This window comes from Stegodyphus dumicola, chromosome 10, assembly GCF_044657685.1.
Source record: "Stegodyphus dumicola isolate Sdum_Otavi_A_Nest chromosome 10, ASM4465768v1".
Taxonomy (NCBI): Eukaryota; Metazoa; Arthropoda; class Arachnida; order Araneae; family Eresidae; genus Stegodyphus; species Stegodyphus dumicola.
In genome coordinates this window covers 25,303,685-25,331,641 of record NC_140777.1, presented here as the reverse complement: position 1 = coordinate 25,331,641, position 27,957 = coordinate 25,303,685, and the positions used below count along the sequence as shown (strand labels likewise).

The following is a 27,957-nucleotide window of genomic DNA, read 5'->3' as shown; positions in this document are numbered from 1 at the left end:
TTACAAAACGATAGAATCTGCGCATTTACGAGTAAGAATGATTCAAAAGTAGCCTGCAGTTATATTTGTATGTAGAATAGATATACGATATATTTGTTTATATGTTTGTTACCATGTTATTTTTATAATTAATATTTTTAGGAAGCAGGTCACAGATAATTGAAAAACATGGATAGCCGAGACTATCAGATTTCACGCATATTGTATGTGTTTATTAAAAAAAAAAAAAAAAAAAAAAAAAAAAAAAAACAGTAATTTTACTTTATTTTTTAGAACATAACTTTTTTTTTTCAAAGTGCTATTTTATTATTGTATTCAGGTCACCTTCGGTCGATGAAGTCCAGTCAACTAAAGTCACTGCTGTGTCAGGACTAATGTAATTATCAGTATCTTCTTCACTTGTATTTTCATTATCACTGTGTAAATCTTCTGCTTTTTGTGAAATTTAAAAAATATCCACATCACTCAAGCATTCAAAACCTGGCTCAGTCATATTCCCATCGAACCATTTCTCAATGTTTTCCCAATCGACATTTTCGAAGAATTTTTATATTTCAAATTTTACATATTTGGCATACAAGTTTTTATTTATTCAGTTTTAGTTTTATTTATTTTTATTAAATCATAAACTGAAATTAGTTTTAAAATCCATCCAAACTCACAAATATGAAAGGAAATCTGCTAACAAATTAGTTATATACAGATAACACTTATGTATATATTATTGCATGTATAGAGATGACACAAAACATACATGAAAATATTTAAAGTGATAAGCAATATATTTGTATTATGTATAAATAAAATGTAAAAATGCATTACTATTGATATGAAATAGGTAAAATATAATTTTCTTTAAGCCAGTTTTCTCCGCTAATATTCATCGATATGAACGCATATCCCACAGCAAATAAAAAAAACAGAGGAATATTTATTTACTAAAATAATTTAAAGCATATAAATGAGGTTATTTAAGTTAATAATAGAAATGAAAAAAAATTCATAATATAATACTGCTTCATATGAATAAAATAAAAAAAAAATAATAATAAATAAATTAGTTTTTCATTTTACTGGAAGAAACTGTCCAGTCCATAGTGATTGTGATATTCAAAACTAATACATATTACTTTACTATTGGTTTTGTATTTTTGCACAGGATTGTGTAAGATAAATTAATCACATCTATATGCAGGGCTTGATTTCTAAAATTAAAAGTGGCCAAGCTCTATAGAATGCCATCAAGAAAGATGAATAAAGTAATAAATCATTAAAATCAAATGTTATAAAATATAAACACATAAATGAAAGTTTAATGAATCAATAAATTTCTGGTAAATTCTTTAAATAATAAAATAAAATAGTGGATCTTGCCTTATTCGGTGCTTTGGCTGGAATTACAGTTCTGCTGAAAAATAAGAAGTACCCTGGTTGGTCTTTTTCTGAATTTAAATCCTGATTGTATGGTATAATATTCTATTTCAACAGATGATAGAAACAAAGATCATTCTTTTTCAAGCTGGCTCATAAAGAAAATAAAATGCTTATAGCTTCACTAATAAAAATAAACACAATACTAGAAACAATAGAGTACATAAGGAAATTTCTATGGAGATGTGTAGGCATGCAAACAAAGAAAGAAGGATCTAAAACTTTCTAACGAGGATCACATCAATGTAATTCTAGCTGTTGAGCGGAAATGATAGGGAAATTTTTTTTTTTTTCCTCCAAATCTGAAGGGATTTTATCTGTAAGCTGAGAATGAATTTAAAGCTCCTTGCTAAAGCATAAGCTAAAGACGATGTGATGCTAAATTTGATGATTTAAAGCTAAAGATAATATGGTGATTTTCTTGCCACATATTTTTTACATCATTTAAAAAATTTCTCCTTGAACTCTTTCCCATGGGAAATCACTAGCGTTGGACAGGAATGACCAGGTGGATCCTTTCTAGTGCGTTAGAGGAGGGGGAAATGTACAATCTCTTAAATTCATTGCACTTTATGAAAGCTTCCAGGAATTTTTTTAAAGTCAACTTTTAACATGAGGGCTGGGACCTTTTTATTCCTCAAAAGCCTCAACTTCTGTTAAAGGATTTGTTTCCCAAGAAAAGACAGGCATAAATCCAAAACTTTCAATTAAATTTTACTTATTATTCAAGTAACATTTTCAAAAGCAAAAGAATTTTGTACTGAAATTGTGGTTTAATGACGCTAAAGAAGTGCTGAAGGCCTCGTATTTAGGGCTCCCAGTGCATTCCTGCTAAAATTACAATTAATCTCAAAAGTTGAAAAACAGTGCAGCCAGGCTTTAGGAGAATTTAAACTCTGCACCTATGAAGAGCAAAATTTGTACCTGAAATTCACTGCTCCAGTTCATTGTTAACATGTTATACTGTAAACGTATTACATGCAGGCACCAAAATTAAGTGCTTAGGGCCTCTGTAAGTCTTAATCCAGCCCAGAATGAGAAACTAATTGTCTTACAGTCAATTAAGTAGATTGATCTGCATTTCTTTATTAAAATCTTCTGCAGTTGATACATGTATAGCTGCTCCTGTTGTGAATATTATAGGAATTTGTTAACCTGGAATCTAGAGAAGCCAAAATATGCTGTATCTACAACAAAGAGGAAAAAATCAATATGCAAGATTGTAACCAGTCAAGTTCAGGGTTGTTATCACGCACTTTAAGCATGAAACTTGACTTTTGTCTTATTCTCTATCAATATATATATTAAACAGAGCTTTGAATAACACAAATGTTTACGCTTTAAAACTGTATTAATTTCCTTTGAATTCCATGTTTTCGGTAAAAGATCTGTATTTTCATTTGTAATGTATAATGAAAATTTTGGTACTATTTCCACACCACCCAAATGGAGTAAGTACCATGGTGCACTTTTTTTAACATTGTTTGCCAAGAGCCCACATCCATGCCCTTACACAGGGATGTCTCCATATTATTAGATAACATGTTTACCTTTTTTAACGTAATCTTAGTTTATTGCATAATATGTCTGGTATACACTAGATCTTATATGCTTGTATTGATCTTGGCATTCAATTGCAATATCTGGTATTTTGCTGTGATCTGTATAAATATCCTCTACTTTAACGAGTTCAGAATGATGAATGACTCTTTTTATGCATTCTTGGCTAACAAACCAAGAAAGCATATTTTTTTTGTTTTTGCTTGAGAGCATAAATACTGAATTTTTGTCTTTTCTTTTTATCTTCCGAGATGTCATTATCGTTGCATCAAAACCTGCATTTAGAACAAAATTTTAATTAAAATTAAATTATTTTAAGAGATAATAATAGCTGAATAATTAATGACTAAATTTTGATTTATTAGAATGCTATATCAATAGAATTAAGCTAATATTTGATGGGCTAAATTTTTTTAAATTATAAACATACATTATTTATTGTTTTAATGCTATCATTGGTACTTTCTGATTATTCGCACTCTTCTGATAGATTGGACAAGGCTCTATATTTCTAACATTTTCTTTCTCATCAGTAAGTTAACTCCACAATGTGATTATGATTTATTTTGATGGGGAAAAAAACAATTATCAACAAAATGACATTCATATGTATAGTGTGTAAATCGTGTGTAATGAATCACTTCTATCATGCATGCATGCTTTGTGTTTGTCATGTGTGCACGATAACCCTATACTCTATAAATAATAAAATACATGATAACCCTAATGACTCTTGAAACGAAGGTTGCAGACATTCAGAAAATACCATATTTTTCTTTACAAATCAGTAAAAGATGTTTGTAATGAGCACCAATATTTACTTTTAGAACCAGTGTACACCATATTACTACTGTTTTGTTTTATAACTTTTATAAGCTATTTTATTTTTAAGAATTTCTATGATATTAAAAAAATTGCTTTAAATGTGATTATACCAAAGCATTTTATTTCAGAAACTTTATTAAAACTTAAGCCTGATATTTTCATATTTTATAGTAAACATAATTGTATGAGAACCGTCTTCCTCTACTTACTTTTTTAAATACAATATTATGCATTAAATTAGGGTATTTTAATTGCAAATTTCTGTTCAATATAATCATTGTTAATAATTTGTTGTGGATGCAATATGCAATTTATCACATTTGCGATTGTAGTCTACAGTAATTTATCTATGAACCACAAAAAAGATCATTTTCAACCCTTTTGATGTTATTAATACTCAAACAAGTAAATCATGCTGGGGATTCTAAAGTTGCATATTTTATACAACATGTGAAAATGTTTATCTTACAAAAGCATGGTAGAGATCCATTAATAAAATGCAATTATTTTTTTACCATGCTATAAGAAATTTTTCATGTATATCACTGAAAAACTCATAAAAATACATCTTTTGAGAGCCAGTTCTGCTTTTATTCTGTAAAACTAAAAAGTATTTAAATTAAATAGAATTTCAAATTTCATAGTTTCATAAAATGATTATTGGAATCATTTTCATTTATGAATTCTTGAATTTATTTTCATACTTAAAAATAGCATTTGATTTGCTCCACCTATGGAATAAATAACTAGCTAAAAATGATAGATTGCATACTGCATAATTACCAATCAATATGTGTAATTACTTATGGCAGCCATCTGTGTTCACCATCATGAAATATGACTGTATTAGTATTAATATTTTTACTGTTAAATTACCTTTTGTCCGGCCTCTTCCTTTCAAAGGTTTTGGCATTTGTACAGAACTACAGCTAGATAATTCTTGTATCAAATTTTCACTGGTATCACTACTGGAAAAGAATATGCGAAATAAAAACAAAGCCAAATCAGATTTTAGTAAATTGTAAGCCAAAATACTTAATGTAAGGAAATTGAAAGCTGAACACTTACTACTCAATATTTTCATGCCTTTCATTACTGGAGATGAAGTCCGCATTTTCAACAACCGAACTAGACAGAAGAAGTATCAATGTATAAATGCAAAAATGAGAGAGTCATACTTATTACATGAATATTAGCAAGGGATTGTAATCCTAAAAGTACAGCTCAATTTATTTCATTAATTTTATAACATTTTTGTTACAAAATAAGCACAATTACTCACCTGGCAGAGAATCCATCATACCTCATGGAAGCCGTATCCCCATCAAAAACTGTGTGGGAAAAAGTAAGTTATTTTAATTAGTTGCATTGGAACTGATATGTGTTTTAAATTCTGCAAAATATGCAAGTTTTGTGAATGACTAATTCTTCATAGAAAATGTCCCAAATAGTTACAGGATTATAAAAATGTAAGCAAATTGTAAGCTCAAATACTTACTGCTGAAAATTTTCATTTCTTTCTTCACTTTGTATGTGGCCTGCATTTTCAGCATCCAAACTAGACAGAAGGAGTATCAATGTATAAATGCAAAAATGAGAGAATCATACTTATTACATGAATAATTAGCAACAGATTTTAATCCCAAAAGTACAGCTCAAGTATTTAATTAATTTTATAACAATTTTTTTTACAAAATTTAAGCACAATTACTCACCTGGCAGAGAATCCATCATACCTCATGGAAACTATATCGCATCAAAAACTCTGTGGGAAAAAGTAAGTTATCTTAATTAGTTGCATTGGAACTAATTTACATTTTAAATTCTGCAAAACATGTAGGTTTTGAGAATGACTAATTCTTCATAGAAAATGTCCCAAATAGTTACAGGATTATAAAAATGTAAGCAAATTATAAGCTTAAATACTTACTGCTGAAAATTTTCATTTCTTTCTACACTTTGTGGTGTGGCCTGCATTTTCAGCATTTAAACTAGACAGAAGAAATTAAGATATGTAAGCTAAAGAGAGAAAAAGCATGCAAAATAAAATTTTTAATCAATATTTGATGTTCATTAATTGAAGTGTATAATTTTTATGCAGATAACTTTCTTTAAAATTTTATACATATAGAAATCTTTTAAATCTGTTCCTTAGATTGAGCCTCATATGAACAATTTATTAGAACAGAAGAAATATTAATAAAATTTTTATGAAATTTTTTTGGGAGACTTTTATAAAATAAAAAAAATTGTACCTTTCAAGGATATTATTTTCATCATTGAGAACAAGGATTCCAATTTCCTTTCTGTCTTTTAGAAGTCTAAATAAAATTTTTTAATTATAAACATAGTATTAAAACATATATCACATAAATATTTACAAAAAGTTTCAAGACTTACTGAAGACTGAAGAATATTTTCAAAGAACTCTACATGTCTCTGAAATTGAAAGGATGAACTTTCACTTTTGCCTCTGCTATTTTTTTTACAAATATTCATCATCTTACTTTTTTTTTTTTTGTGTGTGTGTGTGTGTGTGTGCACTTGAGGTGTTATTTTTGGAACATCTAGATGTTATGTTGACATCTGGAGTTCTAGTTTCTGATGTTAGAAAAATTCTTTGTGAAGAATAGTAGTATGTTTTTGCCCATCTGTAAAATGTAAATAATTTCATTGAACTAGAAGCATTATATTTATTGTTAGAGATGAATCTCGTAGAAGAAAATTAAGCATATTTCTTAAATTTTTTTAAATAATATTTGTGCATGTATAAGTTATAAATTCTTTGTGTATTGTGTAAGAATAAGTGGAAAATATCACCTTTTATCACAGAGGTCTTCGTGGAAGAGATCTAAATTTTCTAAAGTCCTTAATGCAAAAATATGTTTACAAGATAACTTCATTGAATTATAAAATGTACAATTACAATTCATTGAAGTGGTAATATATGTATTGGTTCCTCCTTGAATATTCTCTGCCAGTTTCATTTGCTTTTGTACAAACCCAAAGGAGTACACTTGTAATAGATCTCGATACCTGGCTTCTGCTGGATTATCAGTGAAGGATTTAACACATACCTGTGAAAGATGAAAAATGTATTAGTCTTGTCTGTAGATGAAAAAACAAATTATCCAAAAAGTAGGAAAGTGCTAAAGACCATAATACTGTGGTGACTGCGATAAGGAGCGCGCCTTGCGCCCTCCGATAAGTGTGGCAACCCTAGAGGAGAAGTTTCTTACGAGTAGCGAGCAGAGCGAAACAGGCAGGCTGTCGGGCAGTGTGCGCGAAGTTCCTAAATAAAGCTTAATTTTTATTGTGCACTATGTCTTGTTAATATTTATATTAATGCAGTAAGAACATAATCTGTGATATGGAATTCGAGGATTGGTGGTAAAAACATAACAGGAAATCACCATAATGGTAACCCGGACTGTGTTAAATCATATGAACAGTTCTCAAGCACTTTCGGTTTTGACTACATGCCATCACTCAAGATATCCAAACCAGAAGTAATGGATTACATCGGTTTTCATGCTCCGGATCACAGATGAGTAGTAATTATAGATCATTTTATAATTCTGTTTTCTACTTATCATTTAATTTCATTTTCTTTAGTTAAATTTTTGCTTTTATTTTGGCTTAAAAACCTTGCACAATGTCTGATGTTCATGTCGTCCAAATTCCGGTTTATAACCGATCAGACCCATCTTTATGGTTTATTATGTGTGAAAGTACCTTTGCTCTTGCCACCACCAAACCTATCACAGAATCCATTACTAAATATAATTATGTAGTTGCTCATCTTCCTCCAGATATTGCATCAATAGTACAGGATTTACTTATGAAACCAGATCCTATTGATCCATATACAAAGCTCAAAACTGAGTTAATAAATCGTTCAGGAGAATCTTCTCAGCAAGAAATTCGCCAATTATTATCTGGAGAAGAATTAGGTTCTCGAAAACCTTCCGATTTGCTTAGAAATATGAAACGTCGAGCAGAATCTTTAAATGTTCCTGATAACTTAATGTTAGAATTATTCCTTCAACGTTTGCCTTCGACTGTTCAGTCTATTTTGGCAGCAGTTTCCAATTTAACTGTAGATAAAGCTGCAGAAATTGCCGACAGAATTTTAGAAGTAAATCCAACCCCAGGGACTTGTGCCGTTTCTCGCACAGTTGATCAGTCTTTTGAGGATAAATTATTTAAACAAATAGAAAAATTAAACAAATGTATTGACCGCATTTCTCTTTCTCGTGGTCGTTCGCCAAATTGCGGAGATCGCAATAACGAAAGAAGCAATTCCAAAAGGAGAGATTATTCTGTTTGCTGGTATCATAGAAGTTTTGGGGAAAAGTGTAGAGATGACAAATGTACAAAACCTTGTTCATGGCAGGGAAACGAAACCAGCAAAGAATAGAGGCGACTTATTCTTTGCCTCAAGTTTCACGTCGCCTGTTTGTTCGTGACCGTAGAACAAACCTTTCATTCTTGGTCGATACCGGCTCTGACGTGTCCTTACTTCCAGCAAATAATTCTCAAAAACGGAATTCGTCCCAACAAACACTTTTCTCTGCTAATTCTTCTACTATTCATGTTTATGGTCAAAAAACACTTTCTTTGGATTTCAAATTAAGACGACAGTTTACATGGACTTTTCTTATAGCAAATGTTAGTACACCCATTCTTGGAGCAGATTTTCTCCATTTCTTTGAATTGGTGCCTGATCTCAGAAACAAATGTCTCAAAGATTTAAAAACGCATTTTAAAACCGTCGGTTGCGTGAAAAATGCAAGCATTTATTCAGTAAAAACTGTATTTAGTGATACACCATATCACAAAATTTTAAAAGAATTTCCTTCAGTTACTAGATTACCAGATCCTAACCAACCTGTTAAACATAACACCGTTCATTATATCATAACTAAAGGTCCACCTGTGGTTGCAAAACCTCGTCGGTTAGCTCCAGATCGCTTAAAAATAGCAAAACAAGAATTTCAAACTATGATGCAATTGGGGCATTTGAGACCTTCGAGCAGCAATTATGCATCCCCACTTCACATGGTTCCAAAAAAGGGAAGTCTGGAATGGAGACCTGTAGGTGATTATCGAGCATTGAACGCTCAAACAATAAAAGACAAATACCCTATTCCATGCTTAGCCGATTTTACTGCTGCATTGCACGGTACTAAAATTTTTAGTCATGTCGACCTGATTAAGGCATACCATCAAATACCAATTAACCCAGCCGACATCCACAAAACCGCCATATGCACACCATTCGGTTTATTCGAAAGTACCCGTATGCAATTCGGCTTATGCAATGCATCCGCGACTTTTCAACGTTTTATAGATGAAGTCACGCGGGATTTAGAAGGTGTTTACGCTTTTGTCGATGACTTGGTCATAGCCTCTAAAGATTCTGAGGAACATTGCAGGCATTTGAAAGCTTTATTTTCCAAACTTCAGGAATATGGACTTTGCATAAATGTTTCAAAATGCACCTTTGGTCAAACGTCTATTGATTTCTTAGGTTTTCACCTTAGTGAAAACGGAATTGAACCTCTTCCTGACAAAGTCAAATGTATTTTAGATTTTCCTCAACCTACCACTCTCACTCAGCTTCACCGATTTTTAGGCATGTTTAACTTTTACAGATGTTTCATACCTAAAGCAGCACATATTCTTTCTCCTTTAATAAAATTGTTAGAAGGCTATATTAATAAAAAGAAATCTCGTTCTCGTGTTCAGGATCCATCCCCACAATTAAATTGGAACGAGAATGCTGAACAAGCCTTTATTGCTGCCAAAAATGCCATTGCTCAGGCTACCCTTTTGAGACACCCTATTCCCGGAGCCCAGCTAAGCATCTGGGTAGATGCCTCAGACGTCGCAATAGGTGGCACACTTATGCAGTTGTCTCAACAAACATGGGAACCTATAGCATTTTTCTCTATGAAACTCAATAAAAGTCAACAGAAATGGTCCACGTACGATAGGGAATTATTTTCAATTTATTCTGCAATTAAGAAATTCCGACACATGTTAGAGGGCAGAAATTTTATAATTTATACGGATCAAAAACCGTTAATATATGCTTTTAAACAGAACCCTCATAAATGTTCACCTCGACAATTGCACCATTTAGATTTTATTTCTCAGTACTCTACTGATATTAGCATGTGCAAGGTTCAAAAAACGTCGTTGCTGACGCTCTTTCAAGAATCGAAATTGATTCCATAACAAAATCTCCATTTTTGGATTTTAAAAAATTTTCGGAAGCTCAATGGCATGATCCGGAGGTACAAGACCTTCTCAAAAACAACACATCATCTTTGAAACTGGAATTTAAACCGTGCCAATATTCTGATGGTAATATTCTTTGTGACATATCAACAGACATTCCTCGTCCATTTGTTCCGAATTCCTTTCGCAGACTCATCTTTAATCATCCGCATAATCTGTCACATCCAGGAATTGCAGCTACTACGAAGCTTATTTGTTCTCGTTATGTATGGCCCGATATGAAACGTCATATCAAAAATTGGGTGAAATTCTGTGAATCTTGCCAAAAATCAAAAATTACTAGGCATACTAAAGCACCACTGGGCACATTCTCTCTTCCTGATGCACGTTTTTTTTCTGAAATCCATATGGATATCGTCGGACCGTTACCTCCATCAGAAGGCAACGTGTACCTTTTGACTCTAATAGATAGATTCTCCAGATGGCCTGAAGCCATTCCCATCCCGGATATGAAAACGGAAACCATTTGCAGAGCCATCTTCAACTGTTGGATATCTCGTTTTGGCTGCCCATCGATCATAACAACAGACCAAGGTTCTCAAATGAGATCCGCACTTTTTGCAGAATTTACGCGCATTTTGGGTATGAACAGAATCACAACAACAGCCTATCATCCAATGTCCAACGGCATTGTTGAACGATTTCATCGACATTTAAAATCTTCTCTCAAGACTCACAAGACCAATAACTGGACTGAAACACTACCAGTTGTTATGCTTGGTATTCGTACAGCCGTAAAAGAAGATCTACAGTCATCTTGTGCTGAACTGGTGTACGGCACAACTCTCAAGCTGCCTAGTGATATGATAACGTCATCTAAGATATCTCCGTATGACACTCAATTTATCACGAATCTTCGGCATAGAATGCAACAATCCAATCCAATAGCAACATCTGCACATTGCAAAGAAAAGTGTTACGTAAGTGCTACCTTAAAGTCGTGTACGCATGTATACTTACGTGTCGATCGAGTAAAGCCACCTCTGTGCCAACCATATACAGGTCCGCATAAAGTCCTTTCTAGAACGGACAAAACTTTCACAATTGATATTAACGGTCTGAAATCTACTGTCTATAGACCGTGTGAAACCAGCCTATTTGCTTTCGGACTCTAATTTGCCTGAACTGAAAACAAATAAAGACTTAAAGACAGTTCAGCAGAATAAATCTGCAAACGAACTCTCTAAGACACAAACTGTCACCAGATCAGGAAGACATGTTCACTTCCCTAAGAAACTTGCTTCTTACATAACAATTTAAAACACTTTTTTAAAATTCACATCTTAACATATTTCTTGTTATTTCATGTTTATTATATGTGTCAATACCTTGTTATATATTGAATTGCATTTTGATCTTTTCTAATTTTATATTCTAATTTTGTAATCATGTAGAAAATACCCGACAGTACGGATCCTCTGAGATAATTTCATAACCTATGTCGTTCCTTTGAATAGCCATTAAAGGAACTGGGGGGAAACTCTGTGGTGATGGCGATAAGGAGCACGCCTTGCGCCCTCCAATAAGTGTGGCAACCCTAGAGGAGAAGTTTCTTACGAGTAGCGAGCAGAGCGAAACAAGCAGGCTGTCGGGCAGCGTGCGCGAAGTTCCTAAATAAAGCTTAATTTTTATTGTGCACTATGTCTTGTTAATATTTATATTAATGCAGTAAGAACATAATCTGTGATATGGAATTCGAGGATTGGTGGTAAAAACATAACAGGAAATCACCATAATACCTTCTGGAATGAAACTGCAGCTGTGTGATCCCTTTCCAGTCTTAGTGTCGAGACTATTTTAAAAAAGTCATCAATGAAAGCTGAAAGTGTAGAAAATTTGGAAATCGCAGATTTTAATTTGGAATTAAGTGACTCTAATCTATTGTTTGTTGCATTAAAAAAATTTCCTCATATCCAATTTATGCGTGTCCATTCCTGCAAAAATATATTCAAAATAAGCATATATGTATTTTTCTTATGGATCAAAAAATCAAAAACTTAAATTTTGAGTAAGTTATTCCATTACATTAAAATTATTTGCTAAATTTTAATTCATGAAAGCCATAATAGTTTAGTTAAATAAAATATGTTAATATTGTATTTATTGGTATGTACTGTCAAATGTGAATACGAATACATCTTCATATAAAGATTAAGATTTGCATTTTTCATTCATTTTTGACAGTATAAATTTTGGAAGTTAGGAGAAATGCAAATTTAATGAATAGATTAAAATGAAAAATTTGACCGCTACCTACTTTAATATGTATGATTTCGGAGGAATTTTTCTATGGAAAACTTGCCAGTATTTAGATTACACATGGGAAAAAGATAAACAGAAAATGCTTTTATGATGATCAAAGAAGGAATGTGTAATTAGGCACAAAATATTATGCACAATATTTTACAACAAAATAAAAATATTTAAAATAATTGTAATAATTTTGTATTGTACCTTACGAATTGGGTGCCAGTTTCTATTGTAGTGATCAACTACTTTTGCTGATGATGAGGATCAAAATCCATATAGCTTGTATGATATTGCTTTTCTGTGTAAGCGTAACATAATTTTACGAAATGATGTATAGCGACGTTTTTTTCCTCTGATGATAATTGCATCTGATCATGAGCCATCTGTGCATAAAAGTAAGAAATTTCAAATTCTGTCATTCTAGCAATTCAATATTGAATAATAAATATTTCTGTTTTGGATGAGACCTAACTCAACATTATATGCTTTTTAAATCTGACTAAAATGTGGACACATAATACTTAGTGCATTTATATTATTTTAGATGGCAAGCCAAAAAATTACCTCTCTCTTGAAAGCATGGATGGAATGAAAGAGACAAATAAATATTTTTGCCTCTGGGAATTCTTGTCTAAGAACTTTTCATTCTACTGCATCTTTATCCATCATTATTGCCTTTACCGACATCCATGTTTCATTCCGGCATTTAAAAGTCCATTATCCATTTCACCGAACTTTCATCTTCTTGATTTAAAATACATGCTCCAGCAATTTCATTTTGCCCTATTAAAATAAATGTACACTTTAATAATAAAAACATAAACAAAATTGGATATTTGTTGTAGTCAAATGTAGAATTTAATGAAATGTAAATTGTTTAAAAAAATTACCATTGCCATCTTCAACGAGGAAGATAAAGCAACTGAATCTTATATTGTTCAGCTTATAGATGGCATCCAGAAATATAATTTCTGGATAAGCATGAAACACTTTGGCCTTTCATTATCTTGAAAATACAAGCCCTTGAAATAAAATGTGAAATTAACTAAAACAAAGTCTAAAGCAAAATTAAAAATTGAAAAACAGGAAAGGAAGTATACCTGTAGTTCATCATTCTCCACTAATACTTTTATTTGGCATCTGTATTCGCTTAATTTTTTAATTAGTTTCTGTACATTTGATTTACTATTTTTGCTGAAGTTTTGTGATATATTTGATAGATCTTTTAAGAGAATTATCTGTTAAAAAAATTATCTCTCTCACCAAATATATACATATTGTAATTATGATGCATTAAGGTATTGTATAAATGCTTTGTAGCAAGGACCAAAGTTGTCTATAAATACACTAATTTTTTTAAAACTAAAACCAGTCATTTTTCCAAGTCAAAATAATTATTTTATTGTGAAAAGAATGTTACAAGGATTTTTGAGAGCTAAATATGAATGAAATTTTGAAACAGATTAACACACAAGCATGTAGAATGTAATATGCAAAATGGTACAATTATTAAACAAATATTTTATATAGGTATAAGGTAATAAGGAGAAAGTTTATTTTAAACTAAGCACAGTAATGCATTAATTTTAACATGTTTGATAAAGTTGATTTCCATAATGTAGTTAAATATTTAAAAAACACTAATGGATAATGTTTATTTTAAACCGTTATGCATCCAATTGTTAGATGAGAAGGATGCAACCACTAAACTTAATTCTTTTCTACTTTTATTCATATATTAAAAATCAGTTATTTTGACAAATACCTTTCCTGTTTCCTTCATAATTTCTTGCTGCAGTAACTTTTTATTCGGGCGTAGTTGCAGTATGTCTCCAATGCGTACTTTGATATAATCTGGGAGTCTCCGCTGTTGTGGTAATTGCCTGAATAAACCCTCAGTTATTGGATGATTATTTTCTAAAGAACATTCACTAATCTCCAGAAACTTAGCATCTTCTGTCAACTTGATTTTAACATACACTTTACATCCCTGATGAAATGTTCTAAACCAAGGCAAAATAAATAAAAATATATAATAAACAAATGCAAAACCAGCTTCGAACATGGGGTGGTACCAGTTTGTTGAAATAGAATTTCTTCCAAAGAAGCTTTCTTTTTGTCTTTAATTAATTTCTTTAATTTATAATAAAGGTATCAAAAATCAGACTTTGGCAAAAAATTGTAAATTATTTCATTTTACATGTGTACTGCGCTGCTGATAATAAAATATTAAAATCTTATTAGATAAGTGAATTTTTGTTATTTTGGTTGTATTCTTTTGTGTTCTTAAATCTGCCTAATATTTTGAGTGAAAGTTGTGTTATTGGAAAGGTAAGCGTACTATTAATATACAAATATCATTTGTGTTCATTATTTTAAAAATAAATGAAGCATAATTATTTAATTAAAAATACTGAAAGAAATTTGAGGAAAATTGGGAAAGCTGTAGCTTGAAAAAAATTTATTCCTTTTGTATTATGTTTATTAATTTCCATTGTATATACAGTACAATTAATAGAAGGAAGAGTAATTTGAAATGACTATCTTATACTATATTTGAACTTAAGATCCTGTTTTTCCTTAACATGAAGTTATAATATCGTATTTAATGATAAATTATTTATGTTTATTGTTCAAAATCACTATAAAGCAAAGCATAATTTCAAATAAATTTTAAGACAAAATTAATTAGCAAGCTTTTTAGCAAAGTTTCTACTGCCTACTTTATTTACAATGCTGTCATAAGTTTTGAAGATATTCTCCTTATTAAACAATGTTAGGCACAATTATTCAACATTTAATTAACTCCAGTTGTAAGGATCTTAAGTTTTACTAACGTTTATTTTATTTTAAATCTTTACTATCACTTCTTATTTTTTACTTCCGGCCAGAATTATAGCGTTAACGTATTTTATGCAAAGTTTGTCTGGCGAACGCCAAGTACTTAAGTTGTGGCTTTTTGCCAAGCAAGAGAGAGGAAGCAGTTAGTCGAAGCAGGCTGCTTACCTTAGAATTTTACTCAGTTGCTGGTTGCCTTCCAGGCCAGAGGTTTTAATCCTCTTGATAGTTTTTAAACATATTGTAGTGTTCACAGTTCTCTGTACTACATACGGCTTCCTGTTAATATAAGGCCAATCTTCCACGTTTATTTCTTCAAAGTTAGAGTTTAGTTTTATTTTTATACTTTTATGTTTTGACCCCAAGTAGCGGGTCTGTGTATTTCCGAAGTACGGAAGTTATTGTAAATAGAGAAAAATAAAGGGTTTTGTATACCCTTCTTGTGTATCCTGTCTACTTCCCACAGTTTTGAACATAGCTTTAGTAAGCTCTCTGTTCTGAGTCAGGTCCTTGCATGTTCCCGAAGAAGGTTAGACGGTACATTGAACCTGATAGTGACGCCCAACGAAGAAGAATAACCATGGCCGAGTTTCAAGAAGAACCTGTGCTGCCTGCAGAAGCGGCTCAGAATCCAGAAATGCCAGCTGCCGCCCTGGAAGGATTTGGTTACATCGTCCAGACCATGCGCGCTTCGATGAAACCAGAAGCAACATTTAATGGAAACTCACCGGTAACCAGTTTTTTGGAAAAATTGGATGACCACTTCATGCTCTACCCCGTGCACGAATTTTAAAAAGTTACCTTAGCTACCAGCGCTTTGAGGGGCCAAGCGCTTAACTGGTTCAAGTGTATAGGCAGAAGTCTCTTGGGTCAAGCAGGAAGTCCCACCTATACTTACGAAAATTTCAAGATTGCCCTACTAAAAGCCTTCCCTGTTGTAAGGGATCGTGCGAAATTAGAAACGGAACTTTTTAGTATATATCAGCAAAGAATCGAAAATCTCTCAAGCTTTATTTTAAGAAAAATTCACGTCTTCAAACTCTTGTATGGAAACCATCCAGATCCTGAGATAATTCAAGTGATTTTGCCGAGGTTACTGCCCCAAGTGCAAGACTTTATTGAATTAAGAAATCCGACTACTGGAAAAGTTATTTGAGCTAGCAATCCAGTTTGAAAGTAGAAGAACGGCGGACATTGAAAGAAGACGCCAATATCAACAGCAAAACCAATTTGGTGCACCAAGACTACAGCAAACTCAAGCACACGGCTAAGGAAGCAAAGCGAATGAGTGGGCAAGGAAACCCGAGCATTCAAAAACAGCTGGCGAATGTCGACAGTTCAATAGCAATCCAGAAAAAAAGTCTCAAGGCCAGGGGAAAAAGAAGGAAAGTGCGGAAATGAAAAATAAGTTAAACTAAAACGGATTTCTGCTGACGAGAGGGTGCGGAAATCCGAAGGCCACGAAAACCCCTCTTCCTTCAAGTTAAATACAGTAATGGTGAAAAATTTGACTCTTCCGAAGATTGAAGTGTTTGTGAATAATATCCCAGCCACCGCACTCCTGGATACAGGCGCGCAGTGTTCCTGTGTGGCAAAAGATTTTTTTAGGAAGTATTTTCGGAAATACCGCATATATAATTCGGATAATACGACAGTGTTAGCGGCGCAAGGAGAAAAATGTAAGTGTATAGGTAAAGTACCGCTGTATGTCCGTATCAAGGACGAACAAGTAAAGGTGATGTTTTTTATAGTAAAGAATCTGCAAGCACATATAACCTTAGGAATAGATTTTCTTTCAGACGCACTAGCAACACTGGATTTTAATGAAGCGTCCCTTAAGCTGACGATGAAACCAGTTCGTGCAGAAAAGGCTGAACCGCCGATGTTAAATTTTGACCACCTGCCTAATGACGATCAAGGAAGAATCCGACAAGTGGTAAGTGAATTTGCTTCGTTATTTAGTGATATTCCAGGATTTACTCAGGTTACTAACCATAGTATTGACACCGGAGATTCAATGCCAGTTCACCACAAAGCATACCGGTATGATAAGAATAAGGAAAAAATTATAGAATGGCATATCACCAATATGCTACGTAAAAAGATCATAACGCCCATCTCAAGTTGTTATGCTAGCCCGGTGGTTTTATGTAAGAAAAATAATGACTATCCTTTGACACATCCAAAAAGGTGGAGATTCGCAATTGATTACCGTAAATTAAACTCCATAACTAAATATCCGGTATATCCGTTACCTATAATTGAAGAAATTCTAAGGAACATAACATCCACCAAATATATGACGACTTTAGACTTAACGACTGGTTATTTTCAAATAGGGGTTAGGCCTGAGGACGTGCCTAAGACTGCTTTTATAACCAAGTCTGGCACTTATGCATTTTTGCGTATGCCGTTTGGCCTCTCAGGGGCGCCGGCAACATTTCAGCGATGTATGGACATTGTGTTAAGACCTGTTCTTGGAAAATCCACATTTATCTATTTAGACGATATCATTATTACTAGTGATAATCTCGACCAACATGTACAGGATTTAAGACAGGTGTTTTCTTTGTTAAATGAGGCCGGTCTAAAAGTTAATATCGAAAAGTGCAAATTTGCAGCCCCTGAATTAAAATATTTAGGTTACAAGATATCTCAGAAAGGAATAGAGACAGACGAATCAAAAATAATCGCTGTACAAAAGTATCCGACTCCAAACACGGCAAAGAAGCTCTCTTCTTTTCTAGGACTTTGTTCATATTATAGGTCCTTTATAAAAGATTTTGCAGCTATCGCTGAGCCATTGTTAAAATTAAAAAGGAAAAAGGCAAGATTCTCGTGGACGGCCGAAGCCAATATTGCTTTCGAAAAATTAAAACAAGCATTAACGCAAGCCCCTGTGTTGAAATTTCCTGAAAAGGATGAGAATTTAGAAATTTCAGCGGATGCTTCGGATTATGCGGTAGGAGCGGTACTTTCGCAAAATCAACAGCCCGTGGCATTTTTTAGCCGAACTTTAAATCAAACACAAAGAAACTATTCCGCGACCGAGAGAGAGGCACTTGAAGTTCTGTTAGCAGTGCAAAAGTTCCGAGTCTATTTTGGAGAGGCGCCAATAACAGCGTACTCTGATCATGCGGCGGAAACTAGATTGTACTCAGGGAAAAACTTATCCCCAAGGTTAATAAGATGGGCACTCAAGCTACAAGAATATAATCTGGTAATCAAGCATACCCCCGGAAAGGAAAATATCGTAGCAGATGCCCTATCAAGAATTAAAATAGATGAACAAGGTAATACTGTAAAGGTGGCAATGCTCACAGCATGTACAATAAATTCCCGAGAAACTGTAATAACCGAACTGGGTAAAGATCCTGAGTTTGGAAGCATTTATGAGTATTTAAAGGATCCTGAAAATTTTAGCCACCAAGATATTGTGGCGATAAGAAATAGGGCGGCCCATTACGAACTAATAGATGGTCTATTATTTTATACAAAAACTACGAATTCCAACAACGAATTTCGACCTGTTATCCCAGCTAGTCTTAGATTAAATATCCTGCAGGAGCTCCATGACACCCCTTTAGCTTCTCATGCTAGTATTCGAAAAACTATCCAACGCGTACGCGAGGCAGTCTACTTTCCTGAACTGCAAAAGTTAACAAGGGCGTATGTCCAGTCCTGCCCAACATGTCAAGCAGTTAATTATATTAATTTCCGCCCGGCCGGGTTTCTAAATAGTATTAAATCCGAATTTCCAAATGAAATAATTGGCATCGATTTATTGGGCCCTTTCCCAAAAAGTCAGTTAAATAAAAGTCGCTATCTCCTTGTTATGGTTGATCATTTTAGTAAATGGACCGAAATTGTTCCCTTAAAACGAGCCTCCGCGAAATTAGTTACTGATTCTATTTTAAATAAATATATTTTAAAATACGGGGCGCTCCTAAAAGTTATATCGGATAATGGTCCTCAATTTGTAAGTAATATATTTGAAGACATGTGCCAAAAACTGGGCATACGTCATTTAAAAATGGTCCTGTATCGGCCGCAATCAAATATAGCGGAACGGGTCAATAGAAATATAGTGAAAATTATCTGTAGTTATGTTAAAAATTTTCATAAAAGCTGGGATAACTATGTCAATGAATTTGCTTTCGCCCTTAGGACCGCAAAACATGATACAACGGGCAAAACTCCTGCTGAGTTATTTTTAGGCAGAAAGATTATAACGCCGTTAGATAAATTATTTTATGTGCAACAAAGAGCCCCAGAATTTAAAATGGGTGATATAGAAAAACTAATTAAGGAAGCAAAGAAGAATACTGAAGTAGCACAGAGAAAACAAAAATTATATTATGACTTGAAACGACGGGGAGTAATTTATAAAGTAAGGGATGAAGTTTTAAAAATTAAGCATTCACTTTCTTCAGCACCAGAAGATAAAACTGCCAAATTTTTTCCACGATTTGAAGGACCATATGTTATAGAAAAAATAAGTCACGCTGTAGTAGTGTTAAAAGCCAGAAATGGTGAAACCTGCTCCGCAAACATTGATCAAATCAAACCCTACTATGATCGTAATAAAATGCAAATATTTTCAGATCTTTTGCAGGATCCGGCCCGGCAGACACCGCAGGCACAAGCTCCAGAGGTGGAAAAACGACAAGTACAAGGGCAAGCCATTAAGAGGCAGGAGCAAGTGAAAAGAAAGTTTCCCCGCGGAAAAATTGAAGGTGGCAAGAAAAAGAAGCCGTTCCACCGTCCAGAAAAGAGAGCTAACGAACACCCCCAGAATGAAGAAGGGGGACGTATGCAAAGAGAGCCAGGAGAAATGACGGCAACTATAACCCGGCTCTAAAACGGAAGATCTACTCATCCCACAGGACTCTCCGCAGCAAATGTCGCTGAACTGCGGAAGGGCCATCAGCGGCGGAGGAAAAGTTACAAGGAAAATTTGAACGGCCAGCAACGAAGTCCAAGCAGGAACACGAAAGAAGTTTCCCGGTTCCGCCAAGACCAGCTGCCATCAAACGACCAAGACCACAGGCAGAAGCGAAAAAGAAGGTATTCAAGGGTGACCGAACTGGAGAAAAAAGAAAGCTTCTAGAGGAAAGCACTGAAGGGCGAGCCTGTACAAGAAGGAGGATAAATTAAACAGCAATCTGCACTACCTTTCAAGACTGGGCCCAGAAAAGAATGTCCGAATATCACAAAGATAAGTAAAATTTTATGTTACTTTGCAAACTTAAGTTAATCTTTCATTCTTACTGCAAGTGGCAGATTTCAAGAAGTTTTACCTCATGCGAGGTCTAACTTTATCGCCAAAAGGGCGAGAAATGAGTTGTTACCGATTTTGGTATTATGTTTTTCAATTACTCGCGCGTAAAACTAAAGTTGATGTATAATAGCGTTGTGTAAAGACTTAAATATTGTAAAAAGTTATTGTATAAATATTATTTAAAACATTCTGGCAAGAAAGAAGTTTTAGTCTGAAAGACTTTTTGAAATGTATTATTTCAATGTAGAAAGAATTGGCACTTGCTTTGAAAAAAATAGAAGTTAACAATGTACTACTAATGTATGTTTTCAAATGTGTAAAATTAATGGCATGTTAATATGTTCTTATATACAATGTGAACTGTTATTTTAAATGTTAAGAAATACCGTGATATGGTAAAAGTGAAAGTAATGTTAAAAATTTGTTATTCGTGTGACTGTAAAAAGACTAAATCATGGTGAATATGTGTTAAAGGTTGAATGATGTAGTTAGGCTCTCTGACGCTACACTTCAGAGTTAGCCACTTTCAGAATAGTACCTCAGGGTTTAGAGTTGAAATTAGGGTGTGTTACGAGGTCTTGGTATGTTGAATTTTAACACGTTAGTGTTTTGATTGTAGGAGGAAGTGTGGAACACGTAGACAGAAACACATTCGTGTTTGGTGTTCTTTTACAACACATGTCAGAGAGCACGGGGAGAGATAATTAAAATAGTCATGAATGAAATAAGAATGTTAAGTGAAATATAATTATACATGTTACTTGCCATTTCATTGTGTAACATTTCATTAAACTAGTTTTCCTTCCAGATCTCTGGAAGGAACCAGAATTGAATAAAAGCTCCTGTTTAAATGCAGTACAGATGAAAAAAATTGTGTCCTGGGAGCTGCTATTGTAAAAACAAATTTCTTTCTTTTAAATTTCTAGTTTCTAGCGAAAAATGTTTGTAAAAGATTGGCCTCGCGTTAGATTCTAGAGCTAAAAGTTTTCAACAAGGTCGTTTTAGACCTCAGTTTCAAACTAATTAACTCTGGCGGGAAGTATGTAAGGATCTTAAGTTTTACTAACGTTTATTTTATTTTAAATCTTTACTATCACTTCTTATTTTCTACTTCCGGCCAGAATTATAGCGTTAACGTATTTTATGCAAAGTTTGTCTGGCGAACGCCAAGTACTTAAGTTGTGGCTTTTTGCCAAGCAAGAGAGAGGAAGCAGTTAGTCGAAGCAGGCCGCTTACCTTAGAATTTTACTCAGTTGCTGGTTGCCTTCCAGGCCAGAGGTTTTAATCCTCTTGATAGTTTTTAAACGTATTGTAGTGTTCACAGTTCTCTGTACTACATACGGCTTCCTGTTAATATAAGGCCAATCTTCCACGTTTATTTCTTCAAAGTTAGAGTTTAGTTTTATTTTTATACTTTTACGTTTTGACCCCAAGTAGCGGGTCTGTGTATTTCCGAAGTACGGAAGTTATTGCAAATAGAGAAAAATAAAGGGTTTTGTATACCCTTCTTGTGTATCCTGTCTACTTCCCACAGTTCTGAACATAGCTTTAGTAAGCTCTCTGTTCCGAGTCAGGTCCTTGCATGTTCCCGAAGAAGGTTAGACGGAACATTGAACCTGATACAGTTTTATATCAAAATCATTAAAAGTATTTTTTAACCAAGTTATGAATCAAAATTTACATGTGCAGTAGAAGGTATCAGTATCATTCACTCATTGATCTAAATTAAATGCAAGAAATGTAGGATTTTTCTGTTTTTCTTACATGTTACTATTTTCTTACTCTTTTGGGGTTTTCATTAGCAGAGAACCCGTTGGCGCAGTTGCATTTTTACTCGCCAAGCTCGCGGTTCATCGACGATGAGCCGAGCCGTAGGCATGATATTTTGTAAACTTGATTTTTAGTGCAAGTAAATTCAAGTTAGCAGATAAAACAATATATTAAGCATATGGTAGTAAAAATTCACAGATAATAAGCATGTAGATGTAAAACTAACCGGTTAAACGTGATATACGAAAATTAATTTGTATTAAATTCAAGTTAGCACAGAAAAGAATATATTATTAAGCATAAGACAATATATAAGCATTTATAACAGAAATAAAAATTCATTTAAAAAATATAAATTAGTATTAATATACTGAAATTAACCGGTTAAACGTGATATATGAAAAAAAAATTGTCTTAAATTCCAGTTAACACAGAAAACAATATATTTCTTACACCAGCAGTGGTTTGCTAATTTTGATGACCATGGTGATGCATCAAACTATTCTGTCAACTTAGATAATCAATAATATATTTTTGGCTGATCTTTGGAATATGGTAACAGGTAGTTTGGCGACATTTTGGAGGCGATAAAGGTTACTACTTAGGACTTTGGGAATAATGTGAGAAGTACTCAGTTACGATTACGCATTATTTTGTGTGAGGGAAATGAGAGATCATGAGATATGTCATGTGACATTAATGGACGAATCACAGTTCTTTATTGGGAAAGGGGTTAAATTTGTAAAAATATCTGCTGTACAGCATTAGTTTCATTCTATGTTCTGTGAAACAGTGTTGTTTAATATTTGGATCCCATGGCCGTATATAAAGTAAATCCGAAATTTTTATTTCATTTATGTGTAACTGAAAAGAATTGCTTAATTGCAGATAAGTATGAATGTCGAACATGTACGTATGAAATGAGATTGTGTGAAAGGAAGGATATTACAGATAAGTTTGAATGGCGGTGCAAGAAATCTGGTGAAAATGGACATTTTGTGATCCCCCATGCACTCAAGATTCTGTAGAAGATTAGGTAAGTTAGTATTTTTAATTATTTGAGGATATTATTTTTATGCATTGTTCTAAATGTAAGGAGTAAATAAATTAATATGGTATTATTGGAAAATTGTTATTAGCATTGATTTAGTTTAAAGTAATTAGGATTGTAAGCTAATTTTTATTAATTTAATGTATGTGCTTATTTATATTTTAAGTAGTGTTTTTTAATTTAATTATATTTTAATTTAATGATCGTGATTTTGAGAGTTATATGTTTGTAGTATTTTGGAATATGTTTGAGTAGAAGTAAATGTGCATGGAAAGAATTTAAGTATTTGACACTAAGTATTTGGAACCATTTTTAATGTTTGTGTTAGAAATTGGCAGGTGAGGTTTATAATAGATAATTTAGAGGGAAAAGTTTTTGGATATTTTATTTATTTTATACGTGCAAATGTTCATCCTTGGAAAGGGTATATACTTTTTCACGATCAAGTAATTTCATATATGTCCTTTTTACCGAATTTAAAGATTGAAAATATTTTCATGCATTTTTGTGAAATTTTTCTAATTTATGAGAAAAAAGCAGTGTACAGGGATATAGTGAAGAGTGTGCGCAATGTCATTTTTGTGCAATTCTGGGATTTTTTTTAAGTAAAATAAATATAATAAATAATAAATTAAATAAATATAATAAATCATAAATTTTAAGTAAAAATGTACATGGTTTAATTATATTTTAATTAAATGATAGTTATTTTGTGAATTATATGTTTGTAGCAATTTGGTATACGTTTGAGTGGATGTAAACGTGCATGGAAATAATTTAAATATTTGACAGTAAGTATTTGTAACCATTTTTAATGTTTTGTTATGAATTTGTTGGTGACGTTTATAATAGATAATTTAGAGGTAAAAGTTTTTGGATATTTTATTTATATTATACATGGAAATATTCATCCTTGGATAGGGTATATACTTTTTCGCGATCAGGTAATTTCATATATGTGCTTTTTACCGAGTTTAAAGATTCACAAAATTTTCCTGCATTTTCGTGCAAATTTTTGTAATTTATGAGAAAATAGCAGTTTAGATGGATAAAGTCAAGAGTGTGTGCAATGCCATTTTTGTGCAATTGTGGGATTTTTTTAAAGTAAAAATAAGTCGACGTGTACATGGTTACCGTGTATGTGCGATTTTGAAAAACGCGGCAAGAAGTTTGCGATTCTGCACTTTTTCCCAATTTTGCAGTTAATATTTTTCATGATTAAGCAGTTTTGTTCCATAAAATTTCTAGCATAATTCGCCTAGCAGATTGTTGGAAAAAGCATTGAGTAAATAAAAAGAAAAGAAATATGTCTTTAGTTCATGAAGACAAAATGGAGGCGAAAAAAAAATAGAGGGTTGCTGTAGCAGAGTTGGTCGCCAAATTTTTGCCAAAAAAGCGCCAAGTTACCATAATCCAAAGATCAACCATAAAATATCCAAAAACTTTTACCTCTCAATTATCTATTATATTATAAGCGTCACCAACGAATTCATTCCGCAAACATTACAAATACTTAGTGTCAAATATTTAAATTATTTCCATGCACGTTTACTTCAACTAAAACGTATACTAAATTCCTACAAACATAAAATTCACAAAATAACTATCATTTAATTAAAATATCACTAAACCATGTACACGTCGACTTATTTTTACTTAAAAAAACATCCCAGAATTGCACAAAAATGGCATTGCGCACACTCTTCACCATATCCATGTACACTGCTTTTTTCTTATAAATTAAAAATTTCACGAAAATGCATAACAATTTTCTGTATCTTTAAACCCGGTAAAAAGAACATATATGAATTTACCTGATCGCGAAAAAGTATATACCCTTTCCAAATATGAACATTTCCCCGTATAAAATAAATAAAATATCCAAAAACTTTTACCTCTACATTATCTATTATATTACAAACGTCACTAACTAATTCATACCGCAAACATTACAAATGGTTACAAATACTTAGTGTCAAATATTTAAATTATTTCCATGCACGTTTACGCAGATTACTTTACTTCCACCTTACATTTACAACAATGCATAAAAATAATATCCTCAAATAATTAAAAATACTAACTTACCTAATCTTCTTCAGAATCTTGATTACGTGTCCGATAAACTTTTCTTATTTCTGTTTCAGGATGTTTAAAATCATACTTATAGTTCACAGCAAGGTACCAGGTAAAATAAATAACTTAATAAAACATCTTTACTTCTATCTCGCACAACCTTAAAGAAACACTTATTACTACCCCTTTCAATCCCACTAAATACCCATTTCGAATTCACTTTAGTTAGGGCCATGGGATCCAAATATTAACGAACACTGTTTCACACAACACAGAATAAAGCCAAATACAAAATTTCCAGATTTTTTCTCGATTTCTCCCCTTTTCCGATTAAAGAACAGTATATGGTATTGTGCACTTTTTCCCAATTTTGCAGTGAATATTTGTCATGATGAAGCAGTTTTGTTAGATAAAATTTCTAGCATAAGTGTAATTCGGCTAGTAGATTGTTGGAAGAACTGTTCAGTAGATAAAAAGAAAAGAAACATGTCTTTACTTCGTGAAGACAAAATGGCGTCGGGAAAAAAAAAAATAGAGGGTTGCTGTAGGAGAGTTGGTCGCCAAAAAATCACCAAGTTACCATAATGTAAAGATCAACCTATATTTTTAATACCGATTGTGCATATAAAACTGTTTTCATATTGTTAAAAAAAAGGTACTTACGTATTAACGCAACCAGGCCAAAATTCGCATAAATCGCAAAATTCAGCAACCCTACGTGTTATACGTAGTTTTTCGTAAAGAAATTATTTTTCTTACTGGTAAAGCCAAATACAAAATTTCCAGATTTTTTCTCGATTTCCCCCCTTTTCCAATTAAAGAACCGTATATGGTATTGTGCACTTTTTCCCAATTTTGCAGTGAATATTTGTCATGATGAAGCAGTTTTGTTAGATAAAATTTGCCCTGAAATACTTTAACTATGGGTATTTGGGATCTGCCTGCGAGTGAAAAAGATGCTGTTGAATTGTTGCAGGGATATGGAATTATACTGAACGAACGTACTTGTAAAAATTCTCATAAAATGAAACTGTATTTAGGAAAGCAAATCTTCTGGAAATGTAACGTCGAAGAGTGCAATCGACATTTGGGTAGGAGAACTGGAAATTGGTTTGAAGGTAGCCGAATTTCATTTGTGACAGCGGCGCGCTTCATTTATTGTTGGTGTAAAGAGTTAACCTCAATTAAATTTTGTGCAGAAGAGATGGGAATTTCTGACAAAACTGTTATAGATTGGAATAATTACATGCGGGAGATATGTGCCCTTGAAATGGATGAAAAAGAAAGAAAGCAAATAGGCGGCGAAAAACTTATTGTGAAAATAGACGAAAGTTTATTTGTAAAAAGAAAAAATAACACTGGGCGTGTACTACTACAGCAATGGGTTTTCGGCGGAATTTTGCCGAGAAAAGAAAGAGACTTTTTTGGTTACTGTACCTAACAGATGCGCCGTTACCCTGATGGAAAAAATTTGCGAAAATATCAAGGAAGGAAGCATCGTTTATTCGGATTGCTGGAAAGGATACAATACAAGTGAGTTCGAAAATGCTGGATTTCTGCATGGAACTGTTAATCACAAATATAACTTTGTGGATCCCAACACGGGCGTTCACACACAACATGTAGAGCGCATGTGGGGCTCGGCCAAATGGAACAGCCCGTCATCATCTTGACTCATACCTTACTGAATTTATATGGCGCCAAGCTCAAGCTGTTAATGGCGAAGACGGTTTTCAATCACTGCTAAAAGCAACAGCCAAAAGATTTCCGCCGAAAAAATAATTCTACAACTTATTCAAATTCGAAACCGGAAGGGTTTAATTGCTATTTTATATTTTAAAACAAAATAATATAAAAACTGTATTAAAAATTATCTGTAATTAATAAATGTACATTTTCTTTCTATTCATACTTTTTTACTCAAACTTACAAATCGCGCCAACCTGGTTGCGATAATACGTAAGTACCAAAAAAAGCAATACAATTTTTGATATATTGAAATTTAGTTTAATATGGAGAACCCAACTCGTTTTAAGCTCTCTCTGGCTGGCAAAACATCTCCAAAATTTGGAACTATCGGACATTAAACATTGGATATTACTTTGTTCAGTATTTAATAATTTCAAAATTAAAAACTTTTCGGTGATAACAACATGCTATGCAATTCAGTTAGTTTGAAAAAAAAATTAAACTATAAAAAGTACTTATGTAGTCGATCTTCGGCCTGAGAATGACTTCTGAAAAGTTTTTCCACCATGGATACAGCAGTATTTTATATAGTAATACATTAGAGCTTCATTTGCGTCGCAAGTTCTTTTTGCACGCCATTCAAAGATCGCAAGAGTTTTCGAATTTTCTTTTGTAAAACTGCAATAACGTTCCTTACAAAAATTTTCAAAAAAGTTTGAAAAAGTCGAAAATTTCTCACCTACTCTTAAGGAAGTGTCTGTACGACGTCGGACAAAATTTAGTTTAACATGATAAAAATCATATTGAAAACATGCTCAAACATGGCAAAAATGCTAAAAAGTACGACTAGTTGCGCAGATCAACATGCCTTCAATGTGCA

The 27,957-nt window shown here is 32.9% G+C and overlaps 1 protein-coding gene across 14 annotated transcripts; it reads right to left on the bottom strand.

The window, feature by feature from the left end:
* Positions 1-220: 220 nt before the first annotated feature.
* Positions 221-27,957, bottom strand: LOC118201580 (uncharacterized). 14 transcript variants are annotated; one of them, XM_085824806.1, is made up of 14 exons: positions 27,817-27,957; positions 14,138-14,375; positions 13,263-13,394; positions 12,937-13,155; positions 12,577-12,755; positions 6,743-6,893; positions 6,072-6,137; positions 5,747-5,807; positions 5,532-5,581; positions 5,315-5,374; positions 5,099-5,147; positions 4,885-4,944; positions 4,693-4,784; positions 221-3,266 (listed from the first exon to the last, which is right to left on the bottom strand). In XM_085824806.1, exons 9-14 carry the CDS (start codon positions 5,548-5,550, stop codon positions 2,998-3,000), a joined length of 549 nt encoding a protein of 182 aa, XP_085680932.1. In that variant the 5' UTR covers positions 5,551-5,581; positions 5,747-5,807; positions 6,072-6,137; positions 6,743-6,893; positions 12,577-12,755; positions 12,937-13,155; positions 13,263-13,394; positions 14,138-14,375; positions 27,817-27,957; the 3' UTR covers positions 221-2,997. The 14 variants fall into 14 exon arrangements, with proteins under 14 accessions (XP_085680932.1, XP_085680933.1, XP_085680936.1 ...); XM_085824807.1 differs by lacking the exon at positions 13,263-13,394; XM_085824810.1 differs by lacking the exon at positions 14,138-14,375.